Consider the following 12,025-nt stretch of genomic DNA (forward strand, 5'->3'; position numbering starts at 1 on the left):
AAATTAAATAATTATTTTTTATGAATTTATTATTACATTATATAACACTTTTTAATTATCATTTGTCTCTGTTCATTAAGGCAAGAAATTAAATTTGAAATAATTTTTGCGTATTTAAGACTTTTTCAATCATCTTTAAAAAGTCGGTTTCGCCTTTAAATCTTTTTTGTATTAAATACGGGGGGGGAAGGGGCGTTTCCCAGCAGACGGGCTGGTTGCATTGGAATTTTACTCACGTGTAAGGTGAATTCGAACCACTTTCACTTCAAAAGTCTTTCATGAAGGCTTCTTTTTTTTTTTCTTTCTTTTTTTTTTTTTTTTTTTTTTTCTGTAAGTCTCGTATGCTTTACTTTAATTATTCAATCAACCAACATCTTAAATGTATGTAAATATACATATAGCACTTGAAGATCTTTTGAAGAAATTTCATTCTTCTGTCAAGAAGATAGCTTGTGCTTTGCTAAATCGACCAAACAAACAAACGAAACTGGAGCTCTTTTGAGATACTTATCATGTGCATTAAATAATATACGGGATAAGTATCCTGAGCATGGCAATGCAATTTAAAACAATTTTATCAAAATATAAAGCTATGACTCATGACCAGAACAATGCCTAAATCACAGATGAGAATAAAGTGCAATGTCCTCTGGGCACACAAATGAGACAGCAAAGCTTCAGTAAAACAAAGGGATTCTTATTTCAAAGCATGAATAACGTTTAAGTCAATTACTTTCAGAGCAAGGAGAAAACCGCCATATTACTTGTTTGCAGTTTGGAGTTATTGAGCCTTTCTTGAATATGAACGTACAATCTCTGTAAGTTATTTCAGTTTAAGAATAGTGGAATGGTATATTCTGTGCTCACAAATACGGTCGTCTATAACTTACATAACAAAAACTATTTTGCTGCTTACGATAGGAATGTCGGTATAAATTACATCCATTAAAGTAATGAGTTGGTTGCATATTCTTGTACAGCTCTAACCAAACTGTGGTTTGCGGAACACTGATATTCCGTAAACAGTCATTAAGTGTTCCGCAAATAATTAGGATGCTGAGGTTAAAGAACAGCGAAGCATCGTCTATTTTTGTGTATGTAGCTCAATTTTTAAAACAAACTCTTAAAACAAATTTAGAGAAAAAATATAAAGCAAATTGGTTTAACTGAATTTAATAAATTTAGTAATGTAGCACGATGCCAGATGGCTTGTGTTGCTAAAAGAAATGGATGCAGAGTTTAAACGAATTTTGGATAAATTTGTCGGACAAAACAAAATATTTACTTCCTTTCGCAACAGCGGATATGTGCAAAGCAAGTTTTTCTGTATTACGCTACAAAAAATTCAAACATAAAAACCGATGCTGCATCTGATATCATGCGTGCCCCTATATATAACAAAATAGCTATACTTGTATTAAACAAAAGTAAATGTATTAAATATACCATAATTCATAAAGTATTTTTAATCTTAGTTTTATAAATTCAGAAAAATACTATAGCCAATAATTTATAATTTTCAAGCCATTCTGCCTATTTTTTTATTGATTTAAGTTTTCCGAAGCTTATTTCCCCTAATAATAACTGACAAAATTTAAAAACATAATTAAAGTAATTTTCGAATTCGTATAGCCAGTTTGGCGCCCCTTCTAGTGATTCACCTGAGGCAAGCGCCTCACCCTTGTCCCGTCTCTGAGTCGAAATGTTAAACATAATGAAGTCTAAACTAAAAATGTTTAAATTTGTATACCTCATTTGTTTCACTTAATGAACTTTATTGTCTTTTTTTTTTGCATTAAAAATTGGAAAACATTTCATTTTTAGATATGATTAAGGTTAGATTGAAGATTTTAGATATGATTAAGGTTAGGTTAAGGTTTCCTTAATATATCTAAAGGTACTCTTCTGTTATCGGGACCGGATTCAGAAATGTGTGTATGTATTCCCGTGTGTGTATGGATATATATGCTTGTGTGTACACATACACATGTTATTGCTGTTTATGCGCACTTGGTTTGACGTAGTAGGATTGTTTTGAGCATGGTTGCCGGAATAATGGTTATGCGCATGGTTTCCAGAGTTTGGCACATTCTGAAAATTTCGCAACATCTGCTAAGGTGGTTACGTCAATGCATGTCCGGAGAGGGAGATTCATGAATGAGACATTCAGAGGAAAATGACTCTGTAATAATATGAGATACTTAAAACATAGTCATCAGCAGGAACATTATTAACTACATACTGACTTGCTTTTCGTACAGCGTAGGTTACAGAGATTCCTTTGGTCTAAAATATTTTCATAACCATACAGAACTTTTGTATAAAATTATAATTTAATGTTACTTAAACGAATTTCAGGAAACATTATTTATGGATTATTGCAACTCGTTTTACCTGTGAATCCTGTGTAAATTCAAAGCACATAAATCGTAGTCATGTGGGATATTGTTTGCTTCATGTTACGATTGTAACGTTACGCCACGTCGCATATTTACACCATATATCATCTCTGTGCCAGGTGTTGCTATTTCACGATTCATAAGGTCTATAACATTTACACGATTAGCAAAAGATTTTTATATTCGTTTGTTGATTCAACGTCTTATTCGTTGTTTCAGTGATCTGTCAATTGCTGAACTGAGATTATTTGAAAAGCGATGTTTTATTTCCTAAAATTTTATACCTTTATTTTGTTACTTAATAATCTGCAACTTATACAGCTTGTAATATATTTAATTCTGGAGATTTATAATACATAATACACTTCATTAATATTTTTTGTGAACATTGCACTATTATTTTAGTCCATAAAGAATATAAGAATATAAACATATAAGAATAAAGGAACTGAGCTCTCCGAGCCGATTAACAGGGTAAATATATACACAAATTTATATACTTTTGGTGTGACCGATTGTAACCAAAATAGGAGGTGCACATTCTACATGTTATAGCAGTCCTATGTACAAAATTTCAACGTTTTGAGGCTACTCGTTTTTGAGTTATGCGAGATAACATACATACATACGTACGTACGTACAGACACTACGAAAAAATCTCTTCAGAATTCATTTTAAATCAGTTTTACATTTATTTTTTTGGGGAAAAGAGTCCTTTATTCTGTCCTTACGTACAGATGTCATTCAAAAACATCGTTAACTTGCATTCTATAGCGGTCAAAATGGATATTTTCGTTGAAATATGATATCCGAAATTTTTCGCGATTACAATAGTTCCTTTTTACTTTGTACAAGGAAGTAAAAAATGACTATTTAGAAAGCATAATTTAATATCTGCCTTTTTATTTTTTTCGGTTTGCCTATTTATTATCTGAAAGCAAAGGATTAAGTGATTCTTGAGTTATTATATTAAATACTCTTCGGACTCCGGAATAAGCTCTGAGGTTATTTGAAACGCAGCTTCAAATCTTTATTTATGCTTTAGCCTGGGAATATATCTATTTATTTTATATTGATTATTTAAATGAAAACTGACGCTTAAGGAGTATCGGAAAGTTATACCTAATGATTTCACTTAATGTTACGTATTCTATAATCTGTTTGAACTGTACTCTTTTATCCTTGTTTGAAACAGAGAAATGTTAATATTTTTCCTGCTAAATTTTTATTCATTATTGAAATTTTTCTTGTATATTGCTATCAGATGATCCAGACTGGTTTAAGTTAAACGAAAATGTAATTTGTTTGAGGTAGACGAGATAAAAGAGAATGGAAACTTATAAAATAGCGTAATCAATTAAAATTTTTAAATAGGTTCTAAACTGCACTTTTTGGTTCGTAGCTCAAAGATGTACGTATATCGCCATCTGGTGACGAAATAGGGAAATAAAGTCTTTAACGTGCCAAAAATCTGTAACAATGTTAAGAGCTTTGGAAGTCTACACCTTTTCTTCTCTCTCTCTGTCTTTTTTTATGCGAAAATTAGTATTTAAATTACTCCGAAAAGCAATAAGATCAATTAGCAGAAAAATTTGGATTATGTATTTAACCAAGATGGAAGATTTGATTTCATATTACATGATTACTAAATACATATACTGAATTTATATTTCTTTATGTATACTGGCTTTTGAGAGACAGATGTATTTGCTAAAAGTTAAAAGTATTCAGGAATTGTGCATGTTTTGGATAACCATGCACACTGATTATCTTCAGATAATATAGACAATTCTCAAGGAAGAAAAGCTTCAAAATAGTAAATTTCTCAAGGAAGAAAGCTCTGAGTAATTATGGAATGAGTTTTCAAACTCAGCATCCTAAAACTTTTTATCAAAATATATTACAGCATTAATGATGGTTGTTATAACGATTTATGGGTTCAAATTTATTTTTAAACTCTAATAACGTACTGCATTGATTTCTTCAACTGGACTGTTATTTTAGAACGTCTTCTGTCGTATCAATGTATCCCAAAACAATTAAATGCGTCTATAATACCCTAATTATATAGTATATGGTTATACAGGAGTCGGCTGTTTTTTCCTGTACAGTATGTTAAATATTTAATCGCGCTTAATTTGTCACGTATTAAATTTTAAAACCAAATTGTTTCTTCTCAAGAATTCCTTAAGAAAAAGCAAATATTTCATGTTCTCATTGCTTGTAAATTTTTAGAGTAATCTAAAATCGAGAAACCTGATTTCCCCCCTATTTCTCATATAAAAAATTGAAAAATTCATTATCTCTCCTTTTAATTTTTTTTTCCTGTTGAATGTAATGATAGCAGTAAAACGAAAGTGCAGCAAACTCGTTACTGGACGTCAACCTAAATGATTATTCTGTTGCTGAACTATCAAATGAAACGCATGGCATTACAAATGTCTTTTATTAACTGTATTAGTAGCATATTTTTTTAAAAAAAATCGGCTATTAGATGTGTTATTAAAATAAAGGTGAAAGTATTAAACACTAGGTATATTGTTTTAAAACCTCTAAATTTGTTGTTCTGAGAAGTATTATAAATTAGCTTGTGGCACGTGGAAACAATTCTGAGTTAGCTAGGCATCCGGGGTGATTGTTGTTTTGGTTTTTAATAGCAGATAGACGAAATCTCAATTAAAAACATAAATTTTAAGCTTATTTTTCTTGAATGCTATAATATAATTTTTTTCCCATCGCATCGTATTTAATTATCCAATTCTGAATTTCCACAGTTTTCGCTTCAATTGAAATGAGATGTTGGCTTACCAATGACCGCTTTGACAAGACCGCTGTATATTTGCAGTTAGACCCGTGCTTGAATCGCAGCGAAAGCTCTGGTTGCACTAGTATTTTCGTGATTCCACATGTGTAACGTTAAATATGAAATGATTTCTTTTAGGAAGTGCTCTAGGAAGGCATTCCTTCTCTGTTGGGCCCACCAGCGGCCGAGCTGTAAAGTCGCTGAACACTGTTAGTTCGGTCCGAGGTTCGAATCCCGCGAACGGGCTGGCTGCATGGGTGTTTTCGTAGTTTTTCCCCATGTGTAACGTGTATACGAGCCAGTTTCACTTAGAAAGTCCTTCACAAAGGCATCCCTCCCCTTAGGCAGATAGCCCTAGTGTACTTTTCCATAATTAAATACACCATACACCTTCTCTGTTGTAGATCGCTATCTGGTGTTCATTCAACTAAACAAACAAATGGTGTTTAAATGATCATTATTTTCATATCAATTAGAGCCCACCAACGGCCGAGTGGTAAAGCTGCTGAACACTGGTAGTTCTGTGCGGAGTTCAAATCCTGGCGAACGGGCTGGGTGCATGAGTTTCCGCATGTGTAACGTGTATACGAACCAACTTCTCTTAGAAAGTCCTCCAAGAACGCATCCCTTCCATTAAGCAGATAGCTGTAGTGTGCTTTACCATAATCTACTAAACCAAACCCTTAGAAAGTCCTCCACGAAAGTATCCCCTCTGTTAGGCAGATAGACCTCGAGTGTTTTGCTATAATCGAATAGAGCAGACCAATCATATCAATTACTTTGCTTTTGTATGAATTTTAATTCCCATTGTATGGTTTAATCTAATAAAAACTTCTAGAGAATAATTCTGATTCATTTTATTTTACTGCAAACGTTACCCATAACAGCTTACGAAAAACATTTAAATACGAATACAGTAATGGGAAGAGTGGTTGGTTACCTTAACGAACACAGAATTTTAATGTACTTTCGCAATTGGTTATGGTATTTTTATGTTTTTTTCCTTTTGTTTGACAATAAGTAGTGACATTCTGATGTCTGACTTTAAATATTTACTTGCAATACAATAAACCAAATTTAATTGTGTATTATGATACATTTCACTAGAAATGCATAATAAAATTTCTTTTCTCGAAAAATGGAAAAATCTTGAAATCTTAAACACTAAATGAGGGATGTGTTTTAATTATTTATAACATTACATTGAATAGATTATCATTTCTTGAAAGCCTTGCGCTATACGTTATGTAAAATAGGAATTACGATTGCTTTTACTATTCCGATGTTTCTTATTGCGTAGTTTCAGAGAATCTTACAATTCCTTTTCTGCTTGAAGTACGAACAGCGGATTTTAGTTCAAACGGAAGCAGTCACCTGTGAAATAAATGGGTGTAATCTTTTTCAGTGTCATTTAAAGGAGATCTCGCAGGAATCTGAATAAATTATTAACTTTTCTAATAATTAACTGTTTTTAATAAAATTAGTTTTAGACCGATTTGATATGTGTATAAAGAAATAATTTTCCGTTACAGTACCGTTACAGGTTTCCGTTACAGGACAACATGCGGCAAACAATTTTTACAGAAAGATATGCTTGCTAGCTTTGGCTATTGGCCACCGTTAATTAAATGCATTTCACTTATAATAGCCCTTTTGTTTTTAAAATAAGTATTATAATTTTTTTTCCAAATGAGTCATTCAATTTTTATCTTTGTAATTTTTACGGCGGGGGGGGGACCTTTTGTTTTTCAATTTTTAGAGCCCAAAGGGAGCTACTATTATTGCTGCCAATTACCAACATAATCATGAATTTCAGATTTATGGGCGCATACCAGCGGCCGAGCGGTAACGTTGCTGAACACTGGTAGTTCGGTCCGAAGTTCGAATCCCGCGAACGGGCTGGCTGCATGGGTGTTTTCGTGGTTTTTTCCATGTGTAACGTGTATATGAGCCAGTTTCCCTTAGAAATTCCTCCACGAAGGCATCCCTCCCTTTAGGCAGATAGCCCTCGAGGCTTTGCCATAATTAAATAACCTAACCTAACCAGATTTATGGATATTGCAGTGCTCTTCAAAAAAGAATATACGAACTGACAATTTGCCTTATAACTTGGTTGGCTTTGCTCAGAAACTATGAACTAAAGAGTGAAATGAAAAGCGAAAATTTTCTAAATTCCTTTTATCATGTCAGTATTGAGATGCAGATTTTTGAGATGTCGAATATTTTATCAAATAATTCAGAACTACAATTTGTTTATTTTACATATCCGAGAACTTTTCTACGGAGAAGATGTCATGAAGAAGAAGATTCTTATGCGACATAATATACTTGCAAATTAAAAGCAAAAGCTCTTGCTGCCTCTGGCGCAACTTACACATTTCAGCTCCTTTTCGAGTAGATTCCATCGATTTTAATTTTGTTATGCTAACTAACATTTTGACAAACTGAGGTTACGCACTTGATCATACAAGCTTAAATAACTGGACACAATTATATATCGGATATAAAAAGGGCAGATCCTGATGTAGAAAATTAGCATCGGAAGGAATCTAACAAAATATAAGAATTTTGATGGTTTAATTGTGACTTCATATTCGAAATCAGTGCACAAAAATTTAAGAATCGCTGTTGTTTTCTCTGAAAGGCCAATGTTGACCAGTGTTGCTTCTGTTCCAGTAGTTTTTTTTATTTTCGCTTTCTAGAAGAGAAATTTTAATATTAAGAAAAGGGTTTGATGGTTATTTGAAATAAAATCTGGAAATAATGTGTTTAGAATTTATTTGGGAAGCCTTCATTAAATTGTAAGTTTACTTATTGGTTGATGATAAAGCAAGTTATGTTGTTTGAATATGGCAAAGAATACGATTGTAAAGGTAGGGATGCCTTCGTGGAGGAACCTTCTGTGGAAAAACTTGCATCATATCAGCGTTGTTCGTTTGCATCGTGAAGGGAGACAAATTTGTTTAACAACTTGAAATTATTACAACCGACCTCAGCCGGTTTCGATTTCTGAATTTGGGAAGACGTTTTCAGACATTATTTAGTAACTGCGAATAAAATTTCCCTGTCTTCTGTACTAATAAAAACAAGCAGGATTTGTAGTCTTTTATTTAGAAAAGTAAAGAAAATGAAATTTTCTTTACTTTCATTACACTTAATCAGCTTCCTCTAAACCATCGTTATTTACCATATGCCTTCATATTAGGTGAGAAATGGGATTGAATGTATTCCTTATAATATATTAGCATGATTGAAACTGTCAGAAATAAATGTGGTGATAACATTACCGCAAGTATCCACTGTTTTCTAAAAGTGCACTGTTTAATTTGATCCTGATGACTTAAAAACGTGTGTCATCAAAGTCAAAACTCAGTTTGTAAATAAAAGTGTATTTTCTGTTACAGCTTTTATTGTTACGTAGATAGCCATTTTAGCACTCAAAAATTAATAATGGCTTTAAGCATGCATAGTTTTAGCCAAGAGTTTGGTCAACAAAAAAAGCAATCAACTTGCGTGACGTCCTGAATCTCACGTCATGGTTAAATCGTTTCACCTTTCGAAACATCACTTTCTCGGAACTTTCACATCATGCATGGAGGAACATGTTGCGCTCCCTCGGAATAAAGAAGGAAACTTTTTGAAAAATCCCAAAGTTCCGGCGTCGAACCGTAGCTAAATTCTTATTAATCCACGACGGCACGTAATGTTCGGCATTCGTAAGATGCGCTTGAAATACCTTTATAATTTCAGATTAAACAAGAATTAATGCTATTCTTAGCACCCGACACTGGTACCAAATGTTATTTAAATTTTGTTTTTATTAAAATATGAAACTGCCTTTCCGTAAATTAACAAAAATCATAATGCTAAATTGATGTGATCACTTCGCTGTATCAAAGCAAATATCTTAGCCTTTGCATGAATTTCTTGCACTATTATTATATTTTCATTGCATTTGCACTTTTTATTACTTTGAGTTTCATTTTAATTTCAGTCCCATACCATAAATACTGACTGTTGTGATTACCGAGGGCAGCGTGCGTTGGACATTGCTGTGAGTAATCGAGATGTTGAATTAGTGATATTCCTCTTGGATAATCTCGCTGTCACAACGATACATTACTATTGTGCCATCCTCCGTGCTGTTTTCGAAAACGATGCTATCATTCTTGAAATGCTCTTAGACAGGTAAGTGTTCCCGGTACGAAGAAATACACTGGTTTCCAAATATTAAGCAACAAACGGAAAACTGATGATAACTTAAAAAGTCTGCAAGTTTACGGAACTTTTTGATAATATTATTATACCACTTCTAGGTTTCATGGGAAAGATATTCATTGCCGATGTGGTCAGGATGCATCTGGAGCATCTAATGGACGTTACATTTGGGACTGTGCCTTAACGAAGGAAATTAGAGGAGAATGTTTTCGAAATATATCTATAAATAATGAAAAATATCTATATAGCAATAATAAAGCTAAATTAGGACTTATAAAAATTATTACCAATTTGAATAATTATGTATATTTCGATCCTTTTGTTTAATTGCTTAAATTTTTGAGTTGAATTGCATAAATTATAATGTAATTTGTATACATACAATGTATAATTTACTGAAAAATGTAAATGCTTATTATTCGTTAAGCTAGGCAATATTTGTATTTTATAATTGTTGTTTAGGTTAGAAGTTGTCTTGAGTTCAATTTAGTCATTTTATGTTAAGAAATAGGTGGTTTCTATTCTGAATGAAGGTCGAGATGACCCATTGGCGGCGCCGACACATCTCCAGCGGAGGATGAGTTTTTGGATAAGTAGTCCTTATTCTGTTGTAGTGTTTATCCAGTTATCTTTCAGTTTGTTTCTTTTAAATTGCCGGTTGTGCCAATTTTGGCGGTACGGCTTATTTTCTTAGATTAGATTAGATACCACTTCTAACTCAAAAATACAAGAAAACGTTATACTGATTATTTAAATTTTGTGATATCAACAGGAATATAAAATCTCCCAAATTCAGGAAACAAATTAAAGAAAATATAATAAAACAATTCTTCTCAGTAACGAGTATGGCAAACAGCCAAACAGCGATACAAGTCTGACAGCGATGTTTCATGCTGTTTATATGATGTCAATGAGCTGCATGGGTAACCAGCAACACACCTTTCAAAAGCGTTCTATACATGCTCAATGTAGGGTCGGGAAAACGTGCTGGCCATTATATCTGGACCATAGATTCTTAAAGAAATTGGTGCTCGAGCTGAGCAGTGTGAACAGGACATACATTATCCGTTTGCAGAATGAAGTATCGCCGTTTGCGGTAGCATATGAAAGAATAATAGAATACAGTATATACCTCTGAGTATTCAGAGCTTTATTTTATATCACATAGAGGTCACCTAAAGATAATCCTCCCCATACAAGGACACTACCTCCTGCATAGGCATCCATAAGTATCCCTTTCTCGTATGTTTAGAAGGACGATATCGAGTGTTTACTTTTTTCCAAATTGAAACACGTCGGGGATCATTCTATAAAGCAAAGCAAGACTCACCAGAGAATAGAGCAGACGTTACAGATTTTCATACCAGTTTATATCACTAATTCATGACAGTTTACAAGACCCAATTTAAACGCTTCCTCCGATAACGGGAGGTAAGAGAGACACACAATGCCGATCGCCTAGCATACAGACCAGGTTCATGCAACCTTCTGCGTACAGTCAACACCTTCTTAAAGGACCCAATGTTAAGTTTAAGAAGGTGTTGGTACAGTTGTGGCTGATACCGTCCTACCTGTAGCAGAAATCAGCGAAGATCTAAGCTGATAATGGAGTTACAGGCCTGCTGCGGCGTCCATTAAATCGCAAATAGCGGTCATTTGCAGAAGTGGTAGCTTTCGGCCTTTCTTCGGCAGGCCTTCGAGAGGCTGTAACAGTAGTTAGAACCTGGTTCCATGACCGGTTTACAACGGAATGGTCGATATTTAGTCGTCTTGCAACGCTAAACTATCGTTGACCTGCTTCTAATCGGCCTATGGTTCTACAACGCAGTTCTGCTGTCAAATGATTCTTCGAACTTATTTTTACATTTTGGCTATCTCAGTATTATTTAACATGCTGTCTTTCGTTGAACAGCGATTCCAGCTGGGTTCAAGCTATGTCATATTTACGTAAAGCATAATTACGTTCAAGCTATGTCATAAGGCGATGGCAACGCCACTCTTTAGCATAATGCTGCGCGATGCAGCTTGCTTTTATTTGTAACGTATGAAAATTTCAAGAATTTTGAACTACTTTTAACTGATTTATTGCATTTTTTCAGTTTGTTGTTTAACTTTTGGAAACCAGATGTAGATGGCTTAAAATTTATGTTCGCAATGTTTAGTACATTCTTTCTTGTAAATTTTGTTTCTGTAGCTATTTAATATTTTTCATTTCAAAATTTAGAGCTGAAGAGGATAACAGACTGCATAGCCACTTGAAAGAGCTTATTACTGGTGGTTCAGAATGTACAAAGTGCCTTCCTGAAGTTGTAGCGACTAATATGACACCAACCATGGCTGCCTCAATAAAGGGAAACGTTGAAACAACTAGAATTCTTCTGGAAAAAGGCTATTGCATACAAAAGCCACACAGCCCTAAGTGTAAGTGGATTTTTGTTTTCTTTCCAAATATAAAATTATTATTTCCATGCATAAATGTGAGAGGTTCAGGGTAAAAGTGGCGCATATCCTTGGGCAGTTTTAAGAAAAATAATACCTGAATGCTGATGGAAATCCCTTCCAACAGCTGAACTTTGTTTCTTCTGGCGTGTGGGAAATAAAATTA

The 12,025-nt window shown here is 33.7% G+C and overlaps 1 protein-coding gene across 3 annotated transcripts in view; it reads left to right on the forward strand.

Moving 5' to 3' along the window:
• The window catches only part of LOC118203776 (short transient receptor potential channel 5-like), a 66,127-nt gene that overhangs the window by 18,445 nt on the left and 35,657 nt on the right, over positions 1-12,025 (forward strand). For all 3 annotated transcript variants that reach the window (XM_085807396.1, XM_085807397.1, XM_085807398.1), the window contains 2 exons: positions 9,197-9,390; positions 11,645-11,841. In XM_085807396.1, the coding sequence (XP_085663522.1) occupies positions 9,197-9,390; positions 11,645-11,841 (391 nt within the window). The remainder of the gene's footprint in view (positions 1-9,196; positions 9,391-11,644; positions 11,842-12,025) is intronic.

The sequence above is a fragment of the Stegodyphus dumicola genome, chromosome X1 (assembly GCF_044657685.1).
Source record: "Stegodyphus dumicola isolate Sdum_Otavi_A_Nest chromosome X1, ASM4465768v1".
Lineage (NCBI taxonomy): Eukaryota > Metazoa > Arthropoda > Arachnida > Araneae > Eresidae > Stegodyphus > Stegodyphus dumicola.